This window comes from Ambystoma mexicanum, chromosome 4q (genome assembly GCF_040938575.1).
Source record: "Ambystoma mexicanum isolate Mex_15411 chromosome 4q, UKY_AmexF1_1, whole genome shotgun sequence".
Lineage (NCBI taxonomy): Eukaryota > Metazoa > Chordata > Amphibia > Caudata > Ambystomatidae > Ambystoma > Ambystoma mexicanum.
In genome coordinates this window covers 1,108,710,180-1,108,735,351 of record NC_090928.1, presented here as the reverse complement: position 1 = coordinate 1,108,735,351, position 25,172 = coordinate 1,108,710,180, and the positions used below count along the sequence as shown (strand labels likewise).

General features: G+C 44.5%; 1 protein-coding gene across 2 annotated transcripts in view; it reads right to left on the bottom strand.

The window, feature by feature from the left end:
* CDC42BPA (CDC42 binding protein kinase alpha) overlaps positions 1 to 25,172 on the bottom strand; it is a 1,600,792-nt gene that overhangs the window by 29,712 nt on the left and 1,545,908 nt on the right. For both annotated transcript variants that reach the window (XM_069608679.1, XM_069608678.1), the window contains 2 exons: positions 21,376 to 21,564; positions 7,395 to 7,512 (listed from right to left, as the gene is read on the bottom strand). In XM_069608679.1, coding sequence (XP_069464780.1) covers positions 7,395 to 7,512; positions 21,376 to 21,564 — 307 coding nt within the window. The remainder of the gene's footprint in view (positions 1 to 7,394; positions 7,513 to 21,375; positions 21,565 to 25,172) is intronic.

The window sequence follows — 25,172 nt, the reverse complement described above, 5'->3', positions numbered from 1 at the left end:
CGCCCATCCCACTGCCCTCAGTTCTAGCACACTGATGTGGTGAACCATCTCCTCGGATGTTCATAGTCCCCGGACATGGAGCTGGTCGATGTGAGCTCAACATGGACATGTCTGTGATGAGTATTTTGTTGTACAGTGGTTCCTGAAAGGCATTGCCTTTTATGATGTAGGGTGTGTTGGCCCACCACTGAAGCTCTCAGACCATTTTGGTCGTAACCTGTATCTTGTGTGATGAATCTGATAATGTCATCACTGCTTTCTCAGGGATAGCCTCTCCCCATGTGGCCAGAGGACGGCAGCCGCTACATGATCGTGACCATGGGGAAGGCTATTTGAGGGAGGATCACATGGGTGGAGGCAACCCAGCGGGGGCAGAGAGGTGGAGATAGAAGGACCTCATCAGGTGAGAAATGGTATTTACATCCCCCATCCCCCCAAGTAACACTCAAAATCCCATTTCCCTATCCCCCATGTTCTATTGTTAAACTGAACAAAATCACCCTCATACAACATATAGAAAATATCCCTCTTTGACTCAATGTACTGAGATGAGGAGGAGAGCCAGAGTAAGGAAGAATACATTTAAGAACCAAACAATTTGCTCTGGTTGTTTGAACAATTTGCATGCTTCCAGGACATTTTAAAATATCAAGCCGACACAAATGGTATTTCTCCCAGGTGCTGTATGGGAAGATGGTGAATTGTGGGTAGAGCGGTGCGGAAGGACCAGGTGAGAGAAAGACAGTCGCCGTTCGGAACGAAACCCTGGGGGGCTTTGGAGTGGAGGCAGCGAACAAGAGAGGCAAGCCCATAGACTCCCCACCAGACTGGTGAGCTGGTGAACCAGCGGAATACTGTGCCGTTGTTGGAGAGCACCGCCATCAATGTGTTACGAAAGGTGTACGAAGATGGTCTTTCCTGCGCCGCTGGCATATATGCCTTCACTTCATAACATTACTCCCAGGATGGCGCCGCACTCACATGCTGACAGTCCAGAGTTCTCACTGTTACCTGGGGAAACTCCTCCCCCAAACCTGGTCACAATACATTTGCAACCGCAACTGAAGCCGCAGTGCGTTGCTACTGCTTATAGTGGTTATGCTCCGTAAATTATCGTTTAGGAAGTACCTGTTACCATTACTCGATATCTTATTTACCTGCCACTGCAGTTTCCTCATACTAACCCTTTCTCCTAAATCCCTCCTTCTTCCTAAACCAACTCCAGCCTTCCGATCCCACTCTAACGAGCTGAAATTTGTTACAGCCGCAGAAACGGCAACCCGTCGCGTTTACAGCTTAGAAGGTCATATTTCTCTCTGTCATCTTCCAGACTTTCTTCTATCTTTAGGAAGACCGTGTCTTTACACTTCCACATTTCCTTGCTGTCACATTCAGGTAACCGCTGGTTCCCGGACTACGACTCCCAGCATACATTTCCGGAATCACACTTCTATCCCGATCAGTATCATACCCTGGCTTGGTAGGTGGGAGTCTCAACCACTGTCTCCTCTTCTTTTTGCCATCCTCTTTGCATATAAACACTTACCTTTTCCTTTCCCGTCCCAGACCTCCCTCGAACCACTGACCCATCCAGGTTCCCGCATCCGGATTGCCTTGACGTCTACATCCATTATTAGGAAAGATCCCCTCGAGCGAAAATGGCACGCAGCTAGTCTACACGTCTTTTTCTTCAGTGGAATCCAGACCACGACCTACTACTCTACGCTCACAAGCAACACAGGGTTTTTTCCCTTTCAAGGGTTTCCCTGCCACATCCTCTGTTTGCCGTGTCTGAGGCGAGGAGAGGGTGAAGCAGGTGAAGTCTCTATAGCTTCAAGCCGATTCCGAAGACCAGGTAGGACCTCCTTTGTTTATGTTGTTTCTGGAAAACACTGCGTGGTAAGCTAGTCAACACGGAAAGACCTTGATAATTTGTTACACAAGGAGAGAAGCAGTCACAGGCTTCGCACCGGGATCACAAGAAAACACAGCCGGCATACAGCGACACCTTAGGAGAGGAGGAGCGAGAGGCGCTGCAGGAAAACAAAACCGACAAGCCTTGTGTCAGCAGAGGGGCAAGGAAAGGACCGGGTCAATGTCACAAAAAGCCGCCCGAACACTGAGAAAGGCAGAGACAGGACCCAAACAAGAGCAAACAAATACAGGGGGAGAACAGCCTACTGGTGAGTCCATGGTAGAGAGATGGGAAACCGGGGAAAGAGGTAGTGAGACTGAAAGAATATGCACAACAGCAGGGAGTGATACATCCCTGTATGAATTTACCTTAATCCTCATAATCCCAGTTCTTGAGGAAAGAATTGGAAACCAAGCACATAAATATGAGTGATACGGAAGAAATGGTAACTTGGAGAAGACCCATGCCCCCCTGTACTGGATAAGAAGAAGACCTGGCAGGAGAGAATACCAGGTGTTTTGTAAATCAAGGTGAATAACATATTAAGAGTATCGGACACACACTTTGTAAAATAACTGCATGAGAGAAATCCTGACACGAGAGAATATCAGGCGCATTATGAATTTGCATCTTGCACTCATGAGTTTGAATTTAAGGTCCTGACAAGGGAGTATACCAGGCAAAGTCCAGTGTGTGAAGTGACCTACATAGAAAGCCTGGCAGGAGAGTGTACAGGCAAAGTCAAGTGTGTGAAGTGAACTGCATAGAAAGACTGGCAGGAGAGTATTACAGATGTTCTGCAAGTTTGTGAATCGCACCCATTCCATGGAACTGTGAACATTGTCCACTTGGAACTTTCATTGGATGCATATCTTTCTTTTTATAACTTGAACAATTGTGCACTTTCAAGGCCAAAGACAATACCCTTTAAACTTTAGAGTTACTTTTAGAATGTGAGGGCTAGAGGGCTAGTATAGGAATTCAGACACAGGCCATCTTTGCTTCAGACATCTTGACGCAGAACAGACCATTTGGTTTTTGTTGAGGTTGGGAAAATACTTCCTAGAATAGTGAGAGTTAGGCATTTTCCCAACCTCTTATTATTTGTAAAAAAAAGTCTACAACCAAAAACCATGAATCTTCTGTGTCCGTGTCTCATTCCTGGCTCCTCACAGTTTTCTCTCCATATTCCTGAAACCTGGGGCCAACTGGAAGTGGATTGCGGTCGAGGCTGTATATGGAATCTGCAATTGGGTAAAAAGAGGGATGCATGATACCATCGTTCCCAGTAGCAGCATGCAACTGCACACTGTTAGCCATTTCCCCGGGTTGAAGGTTAGGATAAGTGAGATGAGCGTGCTCGCTCTGTCTGCTGACGGTCTCACTCTCGGCTCTCCCGTGGAGAATTCTGCCCCAAGAAAAAACAATTTCTTGGATGGCAGAAGCGAGAATTTCTTGTAATGTATTGAGAAGCCGAGCTCTTGAAGCTGCTGCACTGTCTGTGATGTGGATGCTTGCGTCCTGACCATTGTTGGTGCCCTCACGAGCCAAACCTCTAAATAGGGATAGATGTGGTGGCGGATATTGGTGCGAGAGGTCTATTGATGCCGAAAAATCAAAGGGGGGATGAGAGGGAGGGGGTGCACCGCCTTTATCACCTGCTGCAGTGCCACCATAGTTAACTTCTTTATGAACTTGCTTAGCTTGCGCAGATCCAAAATGGGGTACCATTTGCCCTCTGGTTTTGTATTGGGAATAGACCCCTCGTCCCCTGTATTGCCTTGGTACCTTCTCTATGGCCCTCTTTGATAACATATTTTTTACCTCTTGTAGTAGTATTTTTATGTGCGTAGGTGTGTGATGACCTGCAAGGATTTTGGGGGTGGGGGGGGGGAGATCTGTAAATTCCAGTAGATCTTATGGTTTATCGCCCCTAGCCCCCATTTGTCTGATGTGACCTGTCGCCAGTTCAGAACATACTTTGACATGTTTCCCCCCACCTGCTTTTGTCTTGGGGTATAATCATTGTTTCTGTTTCCCATGTCACCCTTTTAGGGAGCTTGCGGCCTATTTACGCCTCAGTGTCTGCCTGAAGTGTTTTGACCTCTGATATCCTTGATAGGTTTTCCTGTAACCCTGTGAATAATACAACAAACCTTTGGTTTATGACCTGCCTCCCATAGTGGAGGCGGAAGATCCTGCTCTTCCTGAGGCTCCCCTGAAGGGTCGAAAGGACCTGCAGCCTTGTATTGGTTCCATGTAATAATGTCGCCACAAAAATCTCGCCATGCAAAATGGCCGTTTTTTTGTGGCGACATTATTGCATGGAACATGCGGGGGACACCCCCGCAACCCCCATACTTTTTTTTTTCTTTTTTGCCCCTGTCCCCATATATATTGTCACCCAAATAATATTGCAACGACATTTTCCCGGCTATATTATTTACGGCGACCATATATATGGCGATATTATTACCTGATACCCTTGTATTGATGTAAGGGAGCGCACTATATCCGAGTCTGCCTTAATGGCCTTCTCTATTTTAGGCCTACTGGCCTAAACTACATGCATCTGAGCCACCCCTTGCGTCTCAACACCACGCCATTGCTGATCTGTTTAAAACATGCCTCTGCCAGGCCTCCAGCAATGTCAATGCTGTGGTTCAATGCTTACTCCCCTTCCTTGAGGATGGCCTTCGCCGCTTTCCTTTTTTTTACTCTGTCAGATTTTTTAGTATGGGGTCCAGTCTATAGCACATTTCTGGGTCGTATTGTGCGACGATGGCAAGGGAATTAGCCACCTTGACTGGTAGCGCCTACGCTAGCACCTTCTTTCCAGGGCATCCTGCTTGCGACCCTCATTCTCCGGGGGAGCCGCACACCTCTGCTTGTCAGACCATGCCTTACTACCCACTGCGGTTGAAACAACAGATACATGGGGTTATGATTTGAGACATTTTGAAGTTGATTGCAGTGGATTACATTTTTTGTCTGGTCTGACCTTCACAGCATGCTCCGTAAATGGCTGTCTCAGTGTTTTAGTCCTTCTTCCCATACGTGATCCAAAATTGGGATGGAGACCACTGCTTAACTCCTCTTTGCCATAGGATCAAAAAGGAAGCATTCCCTCTTGTCTTCAGATGCAACTAGGCCAAACTCTTGGAAAGCAATTGGTGATCATATTCTGGAAAGCCGTGATGTTGTCTGGCGGGGAGGGTTTTTGCGCCTCTTCCGGAGGTCCATCGACCAGTGTGTCCGTATCCCAGTTGTCATCTGTTTGTGACGACGGTGTTGCGGTTGATGTTGCTGTGTCCTGGGGAGCAGCCCCATCGGTGCACGTTAGTTCTCCATCCTTGGGTTCTTGCACTCAAGGAGAGGAGTCCTTTGCGGGAGGGGGGTTGGAGACTTGTGCCTCTGAAAACTGTGCGTGTTCTACTTATTGTGCCTCAAAGTCAGTGTATATCTCATGTTGCAAGATATCCTCCGGAATGACCTCTGAGTCTGCAATGGGTGACACCGGCATCCTGTTGCTCTTGGGGATGTTTTTCATGCCGTTGAATGCCCTCTGTGCTTTCTGGAATTGATATAAGAGGTACTATACCTGGGGGAGTTGCCCCTGTCTCCTGTGTGCCTTTAATCGTGATCAGTGCTTGCTGTTTCTCTGTTGACTACTCAGCCATTCATAATTGAGGTCTGTTATGATAACTGGCTTGCCATCCGTGGCTCTGTTGAAGGTTTTCTCACCTTAGGCTTAAGTGTATCTGGTGATGTTTCCAATGACAACAGGCTTTTCCTCAACTCGGTTGACTGCTTGTCTGACAACAAAGGGAGCTTTTAGGCATCAAGGGTCCCATTTTCTTCAACCACGAGGCCTCCCGCACCGACAACAGCTCACAGCGTGTTTCTCGTGCTGCCTATATTTTTATGTAGCCTTTCTTCAGATCTTGCTCTTCCTTTAGAGAGCGGTCTCTAGCCCCTAGGAATGGTCATACTCCTGGTTGAAGCCAACAGACAAGGCACTGATGTCTGTCTTTAAGGGTCTTTAAGCTAAAGCCCATCACACTGTTCTACCATGTGGTTAGCGTACATGCAGTAGATACAGTTGGTATGCATGTCCACCTCAAAGACATTTTCAAAGCCACAAGTGGCACAGGCCTTATATAGAACGATTTTCTACTCTCCATTCCCACTTAACTGCTGTCCTCTGTAGATGTTGTAAACAAACTGATGTCCTCAGCTCTGAAGAAACTATCTTCCTATGTTCCACTGTAGTAATAATTTCCTGAGAGGAGAAATCTTAAGAACTCCCATCAGCGTGACACAAGGTTAGAATCTCAGGAGAGGATGAGGAGGAAGGTCCAACTACTTGATGTCCCATTGGTTGGGACCAAATGCACCCATAAAGAGGGTGACAGCCTACACAACATAAACATTCTTTGCTTGAGGCAATGCAAACATAAGGTAACCAAGGATTCCCCAGCCTGACGGCGGGGAATATTCATAGCATGTGAATCTATGAAAGATCAAATGCGGGAGAATATAGTTTTATATTATTATATTTATGATGTATCCTCTACATAGCACTTTAAATGCATTATCTGTAGAATAAATACTACTCAATTTATGAACGTTGATGGGCAGGTTCAGTACGCAAGGTTTGGCACCTGCAACCAAAGCAAATCGACAGGGTGGGAATTTTTCACAGCCATTTGTCTCCGCACTACAAGAGGGTCTAGAAACATTGCTTACTGTAATACACCCTAAAATCCCTACTATCAATGTATTTGATTCTTTGAAACAATATTTCAATAGTTTTCTAATCAGGAATTGTCAATCTAACAACAATCGGAAGCCAAGCCATACCTTTTAAAATTGAAAAAATGTCTCACGTCTACATCGCTTAATTGAACAATCTAAATTTCTCATATTTCGACATTAAATGATTTCTATTATTATACGAAAAAATCATGTCATCACACTCAGAATATCACACTAGAAGCCCAACATGGACAATCTGTTAAACATGCATTCTCAAAATCACAGTAACAGTTTCATTCAGAGACTTTTGAAAGAGTAAAATGCCTAGGCAAAATTATGTTGCCCAGAAATTCTCCACAACTGCGAACTCCATGCATTGCACACTTGCATACAAGTGTGGGTAGGACTCACTGTGGCAATGGAGGGAGGTTTGTTTTACACCAGCATTAGTGTAATTTGAATTGTGTGGGCCCTACCTTGGGAATACAAAACAATTACATTTTGGAAAAGATGAGTGCCAACGGACTAATCGATTGCGCAGTTCTGCAATATGCAGTGCTCATCTACAGTTTGAACATGTAATCATTTCCCTGTAGTCTGCTTTAGTTCCATAATATGCAGCAATAAAGGGCTTTTATCATCAACCACGAACCTATATCAAGAAAGACATATGAGCAGGCAACAGTGTAATAGAGTCAAGGCATGAATAAGGGTGACTTACTGACTCCCAGTCCGCTGCTTGCACTCATGGAGCGGCCAGGTTCTGTGCGTGATTTGGTGATCGAAGGAATGCTGACCGAGCCACTGAACATATTCCGACTTTCCTGAGGTCTAAGATTCTAGTAAGGGGGAAAAACATACATAAAACATTATAAAATGGGAACAAACTTAATCCTGGTCTTTCCTAAGAACTACTAAGAAACAAGACATCCTTTCCCTATATGCAAAACATGGCAGAGTCAATGCACATAGTATGACACACAGGAAAATGCTAGCCAAAGAGGTTGGTTGAGAAAACTTCCATGCTAGACAAAATGGTAGGATATGTCACTACAAGTTACAATTATATGGGATAACAATCACTCTTTGGGATGGGTCCACTAAGTGCATCTCAAGCCTATATCACACAACCACAAAATACGTCTACTGTCATTCAGAAACTACCTTAAAAAACGTTCTTACTAGTACAGAGACACCACAACTGGCATTCCCAATTCTGCTCTCCTCTTTAATCTGTTCGATCAGCATGCATCAAAAAGCCCACAATAATTACTCCTGCCCTCACCACTGCGGGTCTCTCCAGAACTCTCTGTTCCTTTAACCATCTACCTACTTACACCTCACAGACCGCTTTTCTTGCACAGACCATGCTATGGAGACTACAGTCCATGAAACAACGCGTCATCACCTGGACAGCTGTAGCTACAGTGGGAGCCCAACAGTAACAATATTTATTTACTAAAACTCATCTAAAAATCAGCATCAGCTACTGGGAATATACCCAAGATACTGAAGGTGTCCCAATATTTGTAAACTGCCCATATTTCTTTGAATGTTGAATAAGAAGCTGCAATAAAGAAAGCATTGTCTCGAGAGGATAGCTCAGAGGCAACACCCTCGTCTTGGAAGCAAGAAGATGCAGAGCAACATAGGTTCGATCCCCGGGTCCGTGCTTATAAAACTCTGGGTATTAAGCACGTCATAAATAACCAATTACAATTGTCACTATTCACAAACCATAATTGTTGGGACGTCTCAAAGCTACATTATAGTCTAGAACACCTGGTGTAAGGCTGTATTTTAATGATAAAGACTGTAAAATGAATCACATCCAGGAATACCCTGATTCTGGCAACTAAGGAACAACGAAATTAAATGACTTCACCAGGATCCCACACTTGGTTAAGTGGTGAAGCCAGGTTTTCAGGCCATACCATCATGTAGGTAATTGGCCACTTCAGTCTTCTAGTTCGTGCAAATAAATATTAAAGTTGCTTTTAGTGCTTGTTTCACACTGCATGCTGCTTGATATGTTATGTGGTATTTGGATGGTGCCTGCTGCCATGGGTTATGGCTTCGAAGTGCTTTGGTTTCGATGACCTTTAGGCAGACCGTAGTCTGAACAGGTGTGAAACATTGGAGAATCGCATTGCAAGCAAGGGGTTGATATTTCTTACGCAGTAGTATAGTTAATAGTGGACGTGAATAGTCCAAAGACAAAGAAAAGGCTGGAGTGAGTTTAGGATTAAGCAGGAATGTGTCAATGACTATGTGACAGCTGGTCTGAATTTTTCATGGCACTCAGCTGTACTCTATGGGCCGCAGCGCTGGGCGGACAGAGCTATTTTAAGTTGCTGGATCAGCCCCAGAAGCCAAGAGTGTGTTAGTAAAATACAGCCTCACAACAGGTGTTCTAGACTCTGTGATGCAATGTTTGTGGAAAACAAGTGCAGTGAGCAGTAAAATGTTTGCATGCAAATAAGAATTTCTGATATTGTGTGCTAGTGTCCAGTATTTCTAAGAAAGGTAAAGTGAAATGGTCAGGTAATAAACCTGAATGTGGGCCAATTGAGTACATCGGTCGACTCTTATCTCATTCTGGTGGAGGAATTTCCCACCAGTGATAGACTTTGGATGACCGAACGGTTGAAGCACTGGTTCAAGAGGTAGAAAGCATGAGCGGCAAGTCAGGCACCTGCAAGGCTGTGTCAGCGTCTCACAGGTTATGGGCCTAAGTGATTTGCAGTATATCTTGCAGCAGGAATCAATAGGCTTCTAAGATATCCAATTCAATCTGAAAATTGTTGTGACACGATTCCATCCAAGGCATAAATTAGTTTTCAAAAATTGATTAGCAGATTTTGCTAATTAAAATTCTTTTGATTAGCAAATTAACTAATTTGATGAGCAAGTTTGTACTAATATTGAATGTCACCAGAATAAGTTGTACCCTTAGTAGAATTAGCAAGAATGCAGAAATGATTTCTATGTACCTCTGAAGAATAAGTGTGAGTAGTGAGTGTGCATGTTGAGAGGGCTAAGTGTGAGAGCTAGGATGCAAGAGTGAGAACTATGGTGTGAGAATGAGAGCTTTGGTGCAAGAGTCAGGAACTATGTTGCGAGAGACGAGTTTGGGCAAGGCTTCAAAAGAGCCAGGGTTAAAGAGTGTGAGAGATGGGGTTGGAGAGAGCCAGGGTGCAAGAGAAGGGGTGTGTTGGAAGCTGGTAGAGACAGAGTACATGTGTTTTATGACTGGGTGCATGAGAGACCGCAGGGTGCTAGAAAGGGTGCCTACACGTGAAAATGAGCCCAGGGAAAGTGGAATGTTGAAAATAAGGGTCAGTTAAAAGATACGAAATGTGCAGAGCAGGAGAAAGAGGATGTGAAAGATGGGTGCCTGAATGAGTTACTAGCGCGAGGGTGGGAGGCCAGAAGAGAGAGAAGGCATGTGTGGGAGTTAATGTGTGTGTGCATGCCATTGGGGAAGGGGGAGACAAACAAAAGAAAGGAAGAACAGGGGTCTGGTGGGGGTATGAGGGAGTTTGCAGGGAGGGAGGGAGGAAAGACCCTGGAATCTCAGGTATTTTGATGGGAGAAAGCTTTCACTGATTGCTTTTTTTGTTTTGCTTGCAGGACTGTGCCGCCGGCTCCCTGCCCGAGTGTGGCTTTATCTCTGCAGCAATGACTAACGCTTCCATCACATTGGCAAAAAGAATGCAGGTGAAACAAAATAACGCGCGTTTATTTTGCTTCACCTTTCATTCTTTTTTGCCGACTTTCAATGCTAACGTGCGTTTCTTCTGCTTTTGTTCTTTTTGCCCAGGTTAGGGTGGACTCAGCCCCATTGAACCACAGCCATCAGGTTTGCAGGCTGGGCAACTCACCACTGCACTACATAACCTGATGAAAAATAACTAAGGTGAAATGTCCAAGTTCGGTACTGCAAATTTCAGGGAAAACCTTTGTATTGGTTCTTGGAGTTTACATGTGCACATCGTAACGTGTTGATTTTATGGAAGGCGAATGCCTTTTGTCCTATGCAATTTGGGTGGTTGTGAAAAGGCAATATAATGAAATATGCATATTTCAATTTGAACTGACTGAGTGTTAGAGAGCAGCCGATCTCTAACACCCACGAGCAGCAGGCTGCGTTGTTACGGCGTGTGCTGGGTGTTAGAGAGCAGACGTTCTCTTAACACCCAGCACCCGCCATAATAACACAGTAGAAGGCAGAAGGCTGCGTTATTACGGCGGCGGGTGCTGGTGTTAGCAAGTGGCTGAGAATAATATTCCTCCGGCCCAAATGGGTGGGAGAAATATTATCGTCAGACACTAACACCAGCACCCAAACACATTTGCATCAAAAGGGCCCAGCTCCCCCACTCAAACCTCCCCTACCACTGTGACTCCCTCGGCCTCCTTACCCGAGAACGTTGAGCCTGAATGTGAGAAGGGGCTGAGATCCTCCTCTCACGGCTGACGTGATGACGCTGCATCAGGGCTGGGCTGACATAACATTGATACAATGTTTTTAGCCCAGCGCGGGCGCTTCTGCCTCGCCTGCAGTGCACACTGTGCACAGAGACAGAACAACCTTAAAGGCACAATTTTTTTTTTCTTTTCTTTTTGCTGTGGAAATCATATCGCAGTTGGTGCGAAATGATTATTAACATACATAGCAAAACATCATTATTATATTGCAAATTGCAATGCGATACTGCTTATTTTATGCCTTGGCATTGTCATGCCTGCTGGACATATCTCTGGACCGGGAACAACCTCTCCATACAAAATGAGTTACGCCCATAGAACCACTAGACCATTCTATTCGAAATGGAGGTTGTTCGATGCATTGCCCTGAAAACGACGTCTGCATTTTTCACGTCGTTAGATTCACGTGACTTAGTTCCGTCACGTGTATCATGGCAGTACGTACATAAACAGCGTGTAAACGTCGATCGCTGCTTCTGATTAATTCATTTTTGGCGTTTTGTAGCTGAACTCCGGACCTGCGTCCTCGCATTCCTTTCAGCAACTTCTTTGGCCTTTTGGAGCGTGTTTTCCTCCACACGCTAATTGATGGAGCCGTGTATCCTGTTCGCGTGTCAAATCTCCATGCGGACGCTGTCTTCAAGCGCGCCTGTCCTGAGCTGCGTGTATCCTGTTCGCGTGCCAAATCTCCACGCGGACGCTGTCTCCAAGCGCGGCTGTCCTGGGCTGCGTGTATACTGTTTGCGTGCCAAATCTCGACGCTGTCTGCAAGCGCGGCTGTCCTGAGCTGCGTGTATCCTGTTTGCATGCCAAATCTCCACGCGGACACCGTCTCCAAGCGCGGCTGTCCTGGGCTGCGTGTATCCTGTTTGCGTGCCAAATCTTCACGCGGATATTGTCTTCAAGCGCGGCTGTCCTGGGCTGCGTATATCCTGTTTGCGTGCCAAATCTCCACGTGGACGCTGTCTGCAAGCGCGGCTGTCCTGAGCTGCGTGTATCCTGTTTGCGTGCCAAATTTCCATACGCGGATGTTGTCTTCAAGCGCGGCTGTCCTGGGCTGCGCGTATCCTGTTTGCGTGCTAAATCTCCACGCAGAAACACTGTCTCCAAGCGCGGCTGTCCTGGCTGCGTGTACGCTGTCGCGTGCAATCCTGCACATGGTTTTCTGAACTACTTTGAACCTTTGGTACCTGTGACAGTTAACAGGTGAACTTCTAATTTTTGTTCTTCGTGGGAAAGGAAGTATTTCATGAACTATTGGAAGGTGATTGTGCACAGTACTTTGGACGCTATCCTGTGGTGCACCAACCCGGTATCTAGCGTGAGCCTCGTGCCGTTCGGGATAAGTCTCCCTTACTAATCTTCCCCTCCTTTGTCGTTGGTTCAACTCTTGGTTTTCTTCAAGAGACTTTCGTTGAATACTTCAGTTTTTTGCCATAAGGTCAGTGTTTTGAATTAATGCTAATACTGTGCTATCATAGTGATTTGAGTTTGGGACAGTTTCTGATGATACTTTATCTATCCTAGGCGTACTTCCGATACAATACCCACGCCCTTTCCAGTGATCCATCTCTCTGCCTGTTTCATCAGTCAAAGAGTTGTATCATTTGGAAGGTCTAATTTGACCTACCTACAATCAAGTCGTGTGAAAAAGGATCCGGAAGAGCCCTACCAATTGTATCCTTTTTTGGTTACCATATCCTTTTCAATTGATACATTGGTGATTTATGACAGGCATCCATACTGATGTTTAATTTAGGACACATGGATTCCTGAGCACAAGGGGAACAGGAAAGCTGCATATAACATTGAACCATCAAAGCGGAAGGAAATAATGACTTCGTCCTACCTTGTCAGTGTGATAGACTGTGTCTCCCCCAATGTTGGTCCTCGGCTAGGTTTGTTGAAATGTCGGTGGTGGGTGGACTTAGACTAAATGTGGGATGGATGTTTTCCTTTAGAGTTCAGTCAATCCGGTAGTGCCGTAGCTGTGGGGTACCTCATTGAAGCTACATACGTTCCATGGTAGGAGATATGATTGCGCATTCCTAGGTCACAGTTTTTTGCTCAAAGTATTTACTGTTGCCGCGCATAACCGTCCTGTATGAGACATGTTATTATTGACCAGAACTTAGAAGTAGTTGCTGGCTCAATTTGGTTATTGAAATTGGAACGAGTGTGGGATACAGGTGGAATTGAAAGAGTTCCTAATTTTAGAGTTAGGATGTGTAACATGTTGGTAGGTGGATGAGTGGCTCTGGTGTGGGATGACTTATTGAAGGCTGAGGCTATTTCTTGAATGGGGCGAGCCCTTGGATTGACACGATGTTGCTGGGCTTCTTAAATAGAGTGAGTAAACCACGAGTACTAGCCCTGTGGTGCTGTATGCATCTTCAATCACCAGGATAGAGGTGGCAGAAACAATCTTAAAGGGGGTTAGGTTTGAGGATGAGAGTTTTTTTAATAATGCGCCTAATACAATACCCGAGTTCAGTTTCTAAGTGCGGACCCGGGATTCAAACCTCTGTTGCTATGCATGGGACGCTAGAAAACTGATGTTTAAGAGAGCCCAAGTTCATTCAAAATTGCATGCCGCTCATCACAACAGAGCAGGTTGGGTGATTATATAAGCAGGCTGTGGGATGGATTAGGTTTGTTGTGAGTGGGGTCGACTTAGGGGAGGAAGATAGCCATGGCTGCTGAAGTATGTGTCAAATTGTGTGTGGGTAGGTTATTGAGTAGTGCAAGGCAATCAGATTAACTATGCATGGGGGAAGAGACATGTTTTGAGGGCTTTCCTGAAGAGGAGGTGGTCTTCTATGCAGCAGATGTTTACAGGGAGTGAGTTACACATTTTGGGAGCTTGTACTGAGAGTTAATTTGGTCACTGGAATTATGAGAGTTGTGCCAGAACTGAGGTTTCTGGTGGGCCTATAACGAGAAAACATTTGCTGCAGGTATTCGGAACCTTTATTGTAGAAGGCTCGATGGATGATACACATCGATGTGAAGGTAGCGCGACAACCGTTCGGAAGACAATGGAGAACTTGGAGGGCAGGCGCAATGTGCTCTGAAGGTCCTAAGTGTAGCAGCAATCTTGCAGCAGTCTGTGTGCCTTTTAAGATCGTCCCTAATGGAAAAAAAGCAGGACAGTGTTCCCTGCATGGGCTTGTAGTCTGATTGATGAGAATCTAGGATCTTGTTGGATGGTTGTGGGGGATTGTGATGGGGTTGAAGAGACAGCCGAGGAGAAGGTTGAGACTTTTGACAGGATGACAGTTTGTCACTCAAGCTCTTTGTTGTGGAAGTGGCCAGAGAGGGCGTCACAGAGGGATTGAGTGCAAGTAGGTGAGTTAGTGAGTGAGGCAGGGGTATTGAATTCCTTCCGAGTGAAGTTTAAAGAGTTCTCTGGTAGGGTGTAGGGCTTTGGAGATTATGCCCCCGTAAACCGATTTTTGGCTTTGCGTATTTCTGCACGATCGTGCGTGAGCTGACAAGTATAGGAAAGTCTGTTTGGTTTGGTGCTGTTGTCCAGAACGGATGGTGTGGAGGCTGTTATTTGGAGTCATGCTTTGAGATGGGGAGTATATTACAAACGCAGTGTGAAGTGATGGTAGAAATGTGGCGGTAAGCAAGAGTGGCAATGGTTGTCTGCAGCCTTGTGCAGCAAAAATCCCCAATAATGCCGGAATGAGGCCCCTAAAGCTTGGTGTAGATTGGCTTCTTGGAACACTTGTGGCTTTTCACACCTGTTCAAATCAAACTGGCTTGCATCAATCGACATTGCTTGTCTCCAGGAAACCCGGCTACGAGAAACCCCAGTAATGGACGACTTTGAGGTGGCCTTAAACCCTGCTTTAAAATCTTTAAAAGGACGCCCGATGTCGGGCTTGGCCACCATGGTTAGGAAATCCTCAGGCTGGAGAATTGCGAGTTCGACTAATTACTCCCCTTTCATCCAAGCAACATTAATGTCAAAATTAAAACACGAAGGGTCGCCTATGGCACAGTTATGTGTTGTAAACCTGTACTGGCACCACACGAATGCTGGAAAACAGGTATTCGTCGATCAGATTATGGAAATAGTTGATGAACTGCTGGAAACAAATGGCTGGCCGAACATTCTCATCTGTGGTGATTTAAACATCAACCTTTTTAAACCATCAGGCCCGGAAAAAACTTCTTTGGCCAAGTCGTGGTCGAAGGAATTGACCCTAAGAAACGTACAACCTCTAAATGGTAACACTTGTGATGATATGCCGCCAGCCCCCACGTGGCATCGTGATGGGCAAAGGTTAACAATTGACTACATATTTGTATCAGAAGCCCTACACCCTCGGAGAACCTCGCTGAAAATTATTGAAAAGACGGAAAGCGATCACAACATGCTAATAACAGAATTTACAACTATGACAAAACAGAAATCAGAGCTATGGCCCCATCAAATCCAGGTGGTTTCCAATAGAGTAAGATTGAGACTCGAAACACACGATGTGGAACATTTGGTAAATCTCTACTGCAAGACCTGCCCAAACGTTGACTATGATCATCTTCTGATACACTATAAGCCCATGCAAGCAGGTTTTAAAAATATGGCCTTTGTACGCCAACACTGCTTTGACCGGGAATTGCTGACACAAAAGCGTCTTATGCGTCAAGACATCCGAAGGCTGAAGTGTACAAAGGGCAAAACATACTTACGAGACGTAAAGGTGGTTAAGCAGAGATACAAAAACTGGCTAAAAGCTCATAAGCATGTAATGGCCCAAAACGATGCAGAACAGATGTTGACGGTCTTAAAAAACAAGAACTCTAGAGACTTTTGGAGGCTTATGAACAATCAGCACGCCCCACAAAAAGCCATACAAGTCTGTATGGTGTCTGAATCTGATTGGATAATTCACTTCGAAGGTTTATACAAAGCATCTGTTCAACTGACGGCCCTGTTAAACTAACACCTAAACTGTGGGCCTTGTCTTATTCAAAAGATGAAATAGTGACCATTATTAAAAAAGCGAAAAATTCACGGGCACCTGGTCCTGATGGCCTGACAAATTTTACTATAAAACAACATCCAGAGCAATGGGCAGAGTTCTGTGTAACGTTGTTTAATCGAGTAAATTTAAGTGGCCAGACGCCAAAATCCTGGAAGACCGCGATAGTTGTACCTATCTTCAAAAAAGGCAACAGAGCAAACCCGAAAAACTATCGTCCAATTGCTTTATTAGACGTCCTAGGTAAGATCTACGCCCCTATGCTCCAATAAAAACTCGTAGCCTGGTCACAAAATTCGAACCACGTGGATAAACGCCAATCAGGTTTCGTGAAGCAGGTGGGATGCTCGCTGAATTTACTCCTGCTAAACATTATTAAAATGACAGCGATAAAGTCAAAGATAAAGTCAAACACGAAGGTCTATCTAGCTTTTATAGACTTCTCATATGCTTTTGACACCATCAATAGAGCGATCCTGTGGGAAAAACTGAAGCGTTGGGGATGCCCGTCAGATTTAATAGCGGCAATCAAAGAACTGCACACAAACACCTCTATCCGAGTAAGGCTGGATCAATTGGGGCAATTATCCAAAGTAATAAACACCTCCAAAGGAGTCAAACAGGGGTGTCCGTTAGCTGCAGTACTTTTCGGCCTTTTTATATCGGACATAGGTGAAGCAATTGGAGCAACAAAATCATTTCCGCCGAAAGTGGCCAAATCACACTTAAATTGGCTACTATATGCTGATGATTTGATCATCCTGGACCGGACGCCCATTGGGCTGCAAAGAAAGTTAAACGCAGTTCAACAATATGTTACATCTAATCAACTACTGATCAACACGAAAAAATGTGAAATACTGGTCCTGCAAAACCTAAAAGGCGGCTGGGTGTTAAATACCTGGGAATGCTCATAAGCTCATCAATAACGGATGGACCGTGGCAGGCTGACATAAGAAGAAAATGCAAACAACTAGCAAACCAGGCACTAATTATCCACAAAAGATATGGTAAATTCTCGTTAAAACCTGTGCTGGCCTTCTACCATCAGAAGGTAATCCCCGTACTGACATACGGGGCTGAAAATGCTTTCGGCTGTTCTTATGAAATTTGGGACTCTTCAGAGAACTGCTTTTGGTCTAAAGTATTAACACTCCCGAAAGGCGTGAAGACTGCCTGTATAAGATACGAACTGTCGATAATATCGATTCATGCCAGGATTAGCTGGAGTCTACTAAACTTGTATCGTAAAACATGTTCTAGAGCACAAATTCCTCAATATGACATCTTCTATGATGGTTCAGTTGGTAACTCCAATTTCATCACAATGTGGTCAAACAGGTATGAAGAATTACTACAGAATTTCGACATCAAGAGCGAGTTGCTCCATGAAAATCCGGATGCGGCAAAGCTTAAAATCTGGCGCATTGGCTGGGAGCATACATGCACAAAGAGAGCGATGTCCAAATCGATGTGTGATGTGCCACTGGAAGCACGTGCCTTCAATACCCAGCAGCGTTACAATACTCTGTTTCCAAATCCACAAGCAAGAAAGCTGTTTTTACTGTTCAGGCTAAATTTGTTCAAAACTACTGAACGTCTTCGCTTATGGAAGAATAATGAGCACCTAAAACCTGAATGTAGACTTTGTCTGCTAGCCAAAGAGTCACTCAAACATTTAGTGCTATTTTGCCCTAAGCTGAAATCTGAAAGATCAATCCACTTGGGCCCATGGAGTGTAATCCATCCATCCTTTTGTGCTGATGACTGGTGGAACCAGATGTACCAAGGAACCGACTTGAAACTGATATTTCCATTAACACGTTTTTTGGAGCAAATTGAAAAATGTCTGACGATGGCACCAGTAGGGGAAACAAATTAGTAAAACCTGTCACGGTATAATCTGTATGATAACTTTGTGAATGGAGCTCGCCCAAAAGTCTACTACTGATGATTGTTTGCATGTCTAAATGTTGCCTTGTTGTTTGTACATATGTCGTCACTTTTAAAGGTTTGAAAAAAACAATAAAATAAAAAAAAAAAAGAAATGAGGATAAAGGGTAGGGCAGGTAGTGCAGGGCAGTTAAAGTGTGTGGGGGAAGGGAGTGCGCAGACGCGGCTCTCTGGCGGATGGGTGATAAGTGAGGAGTTGGTTGAAGGGGGTTGGACTGGGGGGCCTTCTGTGAAGACACAGAGTGGAGATGGAATGAGTGGTAGTGTAAGGTGTATACAGGTTGGGGGGTATTAAGAGAGAGTGAAGTCGACCCTCTGGTTGTGTGGTGTTGTTGGTAGGAATGGGTGAGCAATGAGAGCTGGTTTGGGGCGAGATGTGTCTGAATGAGTTGAAGGGAGCAGGGGTATGTTTTATGGATGTGGGTATGGGAAGGATCCATGAAAGGAAAGTGGGGGTTAGATGGGTAGGGGATGGAGTAGGATTGGTGTCTGGAGAGGATGGAGAAGTTAACTGCAATAAGGGGTCTGGGTTAAAGGTGGTTGTGAAGGGATCAGGGGAGGCGATGTGGTGCAGGTCTCAGTAGATGTTAAGGGGGGTGGAAGGAGCTAGTGGTGGAGAGATTTGAACAGATGGCTGATTGGGGACAATTGAAGGGTATGGGTGTTGTCTGAGCATCAGATAAGCACGATTTTTGACGTGCCGTTTCTGTCCTCCTACATTTGAGCTGTTGTCCCTATTTGGAAACTAGACAAAAGATATTAGGTTCTTGTGGCACTGTTTTAAGTCTCTATCTGGAAATGGCAATGTCTGACTAGAAGACAGTACTTTACACTATACTGTTTAATAGCCCACCATTAGCACTTCTTAGGGGAGAAACCACTGCCATTGACCGACTCACTGAAATGTCTGCAGCAACCATCCAATAATAACTTTCTTTTTACATGCAGTGTCGATAAAGGAATATACAGAAAAGATGTTTCACAGACTTGTCAGGGAGGCCCTAGGTTATCATTTATCTCTGTGACTGATATGCAAAGCATAAAAACAAAAGAGAAACAGCTGGTAATCTCTTCTATCCAAGCTTGGAAGTTAGTGCAAGCCGTGTTTAAAAGTAAGGTTTTAGTGCTCTAGTAGTATATGTTTAGTGATTTACTTGTGATTGGGAAGAGTTGTCAAAGTCCTAAATAAATATCACTGTATTTTTATATGTTCTGTATAACTTGTGTTATTAAGAGTGCCTTGTGTGTGTGCTTAATTAATCCCTTCACCAATCTCATGCTCTCTTAGGTCAAAGCCTTACTGCTCAGTCACAAGACTTTGATGGAGTTTGGCTAGACATTATTCTCTTTCTCCGTTTACCAAAATAGGATGGCCCCTCAGAAACTAGCCACAGAGCTGATTCTAAACATCCAACTTAACAGGTGGCATGTATTTTAGTGCTGGGCAAGAATGGTAATGTAAACATGATAAATGTAATTATGTGGCTAGACTGCCCTACATTGTTGCAGCCTATATGGGCATGTTTCCCACTGTGGAATGTCATTATTTACAGTGAATTAAGGGTAAAACAAACATATTTGTTATTACGTGGCTGCAGTGGCTTACATTGTTGCAGTCAATCAGGATACATTTTCTTACTGTGCCATGTTTTATTGGCACCAAGGGTAAAGCTAGCATTACGAGTGCTCTTACATGGCTAGACTGACCTACATTGTTGCAGCCAGTCTGCATATTTATTTTTATGGCATGGTATTCTTACTGGCAACCCCAGCAGCAGTATGTTCTTAGATTTGGGGTTGTTTTACTGTGGGTGAAATGTTCCCGTCGGATATGACCGCATGAGAAATGTATGTTATACAAAATTGTTCATACATTTCCCGCTCGTACATCCACGGTAAAACAACCACAAAACTATAGAAAAACCACCGCCTGCCCACACCTCCAACACCTCCTTCGTAGATGTGCTGTCTCACCTCTCAAGCTGTTTTTACAATGTATATAAGGTTACACAGGCATTTTATGTCATAGATCACCTACTTTCTCTTACAGTTCGTGAAGTCCCTACATTCCCATTGTAGGCCATACAGGTCCACTGTCTTAACATTTTGTGTCGAAGGACACATTGAACAATTACTGCATTTAAAATGCCTGTGACTCGTTGCAGCCCTCATAGATTTGTGAGTGTGTAGTTTCTCTCTTACGAACCCTCTCATATGTATGAATCAAAGTTTGTTTTAAATTATTTTTCTGTTTAATGGCAAACCTTTTATTTTTTATTTTAAACACTGATGTTTGAAGGATGTGTCAACTCATCAGCACAGCCCTACGGAGTGGATCACTCATGGGGCTATATGTAGAAACGCAAGTATGTTTATCTTCTAGCACTCTTAGTCAAGCAACGTTCCCTGTTTGTATGTTTTGCCCTTTTCTTGCACTCTTAAGTACCCTAAGTGGATATCTAATGGATTTTAATCTCGGATGGATATCTTCTGAATGTCTAGTGAACTCTTTGTTCTGGAAAGGAAGCAATTCCTCTTAATGCATAGTAATTGCCCATATTGGAGGTTCTTTTTTAATGCCTTCGGGTGGAAACTAGTAAGGTGCAAATGAGAATTTTTATCTGTGGGCTTCCTGTAGAACAAGGTTTCTATTTCTTCATTCTCATTTTTGATTAACCTCAGATCAAGAAAAGATAAGGACTTTTCACCCAAACATGAAACAAGGCTAGATCTTACGTGGTCCCTCATCAGATAATTAAAATATTGTCAATTAATCTATGCCATCGCATAATATGCTGTTTGAAGCGATGTTTGCCTTTGTGGTTATAACTCTCTTTAAAATGATCTATATACAGGTTGGCTATGTCTGGGGCAAATGTTGCACTCATGCGTATTACCTGTATCTGTTTGAACAGGTTGTTTTCTAAAAGAAACATTTTTCATTTAGGTGAAAGCTATGCCTGGTTTCACTGCTTACTAATGTCAGATTCCCAGAATGTAGAACATCACAGCAAAGCACAACCGATACAGTGCCCAGAAAGACAGCTCAACAGTGAAGAGCTACCTGAGAGGTTCTATTTAAAAGACAATCAGATGTTTTCTGAGATATAAGTTGTTTAAGGAGCTAGACAGAAAAGGAAATGTATGGTTAGATCAACAGAGGGACAGTGTTAGGACTTGCACTCCAAACACAAAATTCGTCAAGCAAAAATGAAATGCATACACACGGTTAGTAGAGCAAACGCCACACACAGCTGTGCGTACCCTACGAGCCAGAGAGCCTGGTGTACCAGGGACAGAACGCAGAGAAGGGGAATAGGAAGGGTGAAGAGGACCATAGCAGAGGAACTTTTCGGCAGAATTTACAGTCATGTGATAAACATGCTCAAAGTTGCATGGCGTGGATATCAGGCTGGAGTGACGCAGCTGAGGAGAAGGATAAGGGGTACCTGGCTTCAAAGGTAAGAAAGAAAGGATAAACAAAGTGAGTGAAGCAAAGCAAATGGCACCAGCAGAAAAAAATGAAAATTCATATCAACGTTCTCCTAAGGGAGGCTTTTTTTAAAAAAAAAAGATATTTTAAAGAATCTGAAATGACCATGAAAAAGACATTCAGCCCAGCAAGTGATTCATTATGGTCAACTGAACAGGTCCTAGTTGCATAAATGAAACTCCTTCCCAGGAATAACCGATTCCATAAACTCTATGTGGCTATGACTCTCTTCATTGTGTTACTGAATGGCAATAAGCAATGGTAGTAAGAGGACTGCACATAACCGGAATTCCACTTTTCCAGGCCTGGGCTATCCCTAAATCACTTGACCCGAGTACTCCAGTCCAATGGAAATCGGACAAGACCACTAGCCACAGAAAGAATGAGTCTATTACATGAGAGCTTCTGGCAGAGAAAATGGCATCTGTGGGAGGGAGTAATCTGGCCACCCTACCCACTCTGGCCATTCATAACGTTTATAAGTTTGCCCTCTGGTGGTTCAGAGGGCCGGAATTCACAGGAGCATGGATATGAATAGTGGTTCATTTTTCAAAGCGGACTGGGCTTGGGAAATAAGGTAGTATGAGCCGCAAAGATCTAAAATGGCCCCATTCTCCAAAGATGTCTCTTCCCAAAGACATTTTCCACACTTTCCATTGTGGAGCCTGTAAAATGAGAGTGGCTCGGAGTAAAAAAAAAAATAAGAATCCTGACATTTGCATTTTGAAAATTAAATGTGCCGACAGATATGTGGTACCTGCAGAATTTGTGAACATGGGGCATGCAAGAGAATGGACTGCCACACCTCAAAGACCCATCTCTGATTTACAAAGGGGTGCACTTTATTTCCTCGTTTCCCCTGTCCTGGTCTGACCCATCATAGTCAGATACAAGGCAGAGTGCACATCTGCAAGCTGTGCAAGCCATGACCTACTCCAGATGGAAAGGCATATCAATAGCAGGACATCAGCATTTCAATCTTTGGTTTACATTTCCACAATTGCAACATAGAAAATGCAAAGAGTGCAGGTGCAGTGATGGGCCACTTGACTTCAGGCAGTGTGATACATTGCTCAATGCCGAGCTAAGTGTCAGGAAGGTATACACCATTTAGTTGTTTCCTTGATGGACCGAGTGTGGGTCCCTCCTTCTGTTCCCTGTTTTAAAGCGCAGATTTGTAGGGAGAAAAGTAAAGCCACAGGATGCAAGATGCTCTGTGCACCTTAAATTCTGCATGTATAGGACTTTATGAAATGACCCCAGTGTGTTCCGCCATCCAACCTTTAAGTATGCAGTCTGTCTTTTCTTGGACACTGGCCCAATTACTTGGCTTCGTAATTGTTTTGATGAGCGAATGTATCGATGTGATTCTGAAATACCATGATTGAGGGTGCAACTAGATTAGCTTGCACCCTAGCCTAAACAGGTTCACTCCTTATGTACAAAAGAAATGAATGTCATGCATTAAACGGAACACAAAAACGGAGTTCTGAAAATCATTTCAAAATGGAGCACATGACTATGAAAAACACAAGACCCACATTTCCATCTTTGATCTGTGTAAAAGTGTTCAAAGGCAATGCATAGACAAATAATGCACATGAAGCAGGCAAGGCGGTTTTAATCTACACCATGCCCTCCTAAGCCGCTGATGGGTTGGCAAGGAGGCAGGATTTAGACACCTGTGACTGCTATGCTATTAACAGCGGGCCCAGTCTACCCTCCAAGCCCTACGTGTATGCTGCCCAGTATTGCTTAATAGAAAAACAGGTGGCCGATCTTGGTCCTTCTCCTTTAATGGAGCAGGCAGAGCCCACCCGGTCCTTCAGATGGCTTCTAGACACTGTGCCTGGACTGTTGCAGTTCCTCTTCAAACTAAAGAATCTTTTTGCCAGAGCCCAGAGTGTTTGTTAAGGTGCATTTTCAGACTCACGCCTGTGGACAGATTCTGGTGAACAGGAAAAGACACTAATGTCTAGCCAAACTATCAAGGTATTGTGCCTGAGCAGTACGGCTTAGACCTAGGAGAATGTGCGGGTGGTGAAGGGTTCCGTTCAGCATACACACAGCACGCTTAATAATTATAGGTAGGCAGAACGTATAAAAATACAGTTATATTTATTAGGCTTTGAACAAACTTATCAATGAAAATAACAGTTAATCAAACTAGCACAGATACACTATTTAGCATACGTACATTCACCATAGGGATCCCTTGTTAAAGAACACTACCACTTTACTAAACTGTAAAATAGTAACGCAAGTGAAGAAAACGAAGGTAAGTAGTACCCAGTTAGAAATCAGGTAAGTATTTAAAGAGTAGAAAGATCCAATACATTTCCTAATAAAATAAGGCCATATACTTAAAAAAGTCCTTCCCTTGCTAAAGGTGATGGCGCCTAGAGTCTTAAAAGTCAAAGTAACCCTTTGCAGAGAGATAGGAGTCTGAACTAGCAAAGTCATCATAGTATCTCATCAGGTGTAAGCATCTCAAGTAGTGAAGAACAAAGCAAGCAAAGGTCTTAGGCGGTCCTGTTGCAATCCCACCACCCTAGGACAAGCCCAGGGGTGGATCCTTCACCTGCAATCCACGGATCACGACCATGCAAGGAAAAGGTAGGGTAAGGACTTTGCGCCGGTTAAGCCCTATGGAAGGGGGGAGGCAGACAGAGGTATGTAAACTCACCCCTTGTGCTCCAATTCTGACAGAAACCACTTCTGAGGTTTCTGCATCTGCTGGGCACACTTAATAAGCGCCATGGTTCCGGTGCAGGGGGCCTAAGGATCGCTGTGCAGATGTCACTTTTATCATTGGGATTTTGACCCAGCTATTCGGCAGTTCAGCATTTTGGCAAGACAGTACCTGAGAGTGGACAGCTGGATGACTCTGGCAAGATGAAGAGGAGACCTCCACGATGCCGAAGACCTCAGAGGAACCCCAGGGCACATTGCAGGTGGGAGACACCATTAAACATTGCGATCAGGGAGTGAAAGACAACCCTTGAGGCAGAGACAAAAGCTGTACCTGCAAGACCCCTCTTCATGCTGGAGAGCTGCAATGGAAGGCCCCTGGTCTCACTAATCGATAGTCTGTGGAGCCCCAACTCCTAATTCGGATAGCGATGCAACGAGGTAGCCCATGCAGGAGCTGGTCAGTCTACAGTGTAGTCCCTGCGTGCCTCCGCAAGGAGGTCCAAGGGCTGGATCCCCGAGCAGGGGTCGACACTGTTTTTTTCCTCAGGTCCAGGGGTTGAAGTACAAATGAAGGCTTTCAGGAGAACAGACTCAGGGGCAGCGCTTCACCAGGATGGTTGCTGAAGCAATGCTGGTTGGCTGCAACTATGATCCACAGGTCTTGAGCGCCATGATCCTCTTCGAAGGGTTCTAGGCTCCAACGACTATCTGAAGAACGACAGGAGTCCTCCCTTTATCCTAAATTCCTGCTGTAGTCGCTCCCGAGACCACCAATAGTAAGGATATGCACCATTATAACTGGAAGGGGCTGTACAATCATGGACAGCCTCCGGCCACCAGATTTACCCAGCAACACACACTCTGACTAGGATTT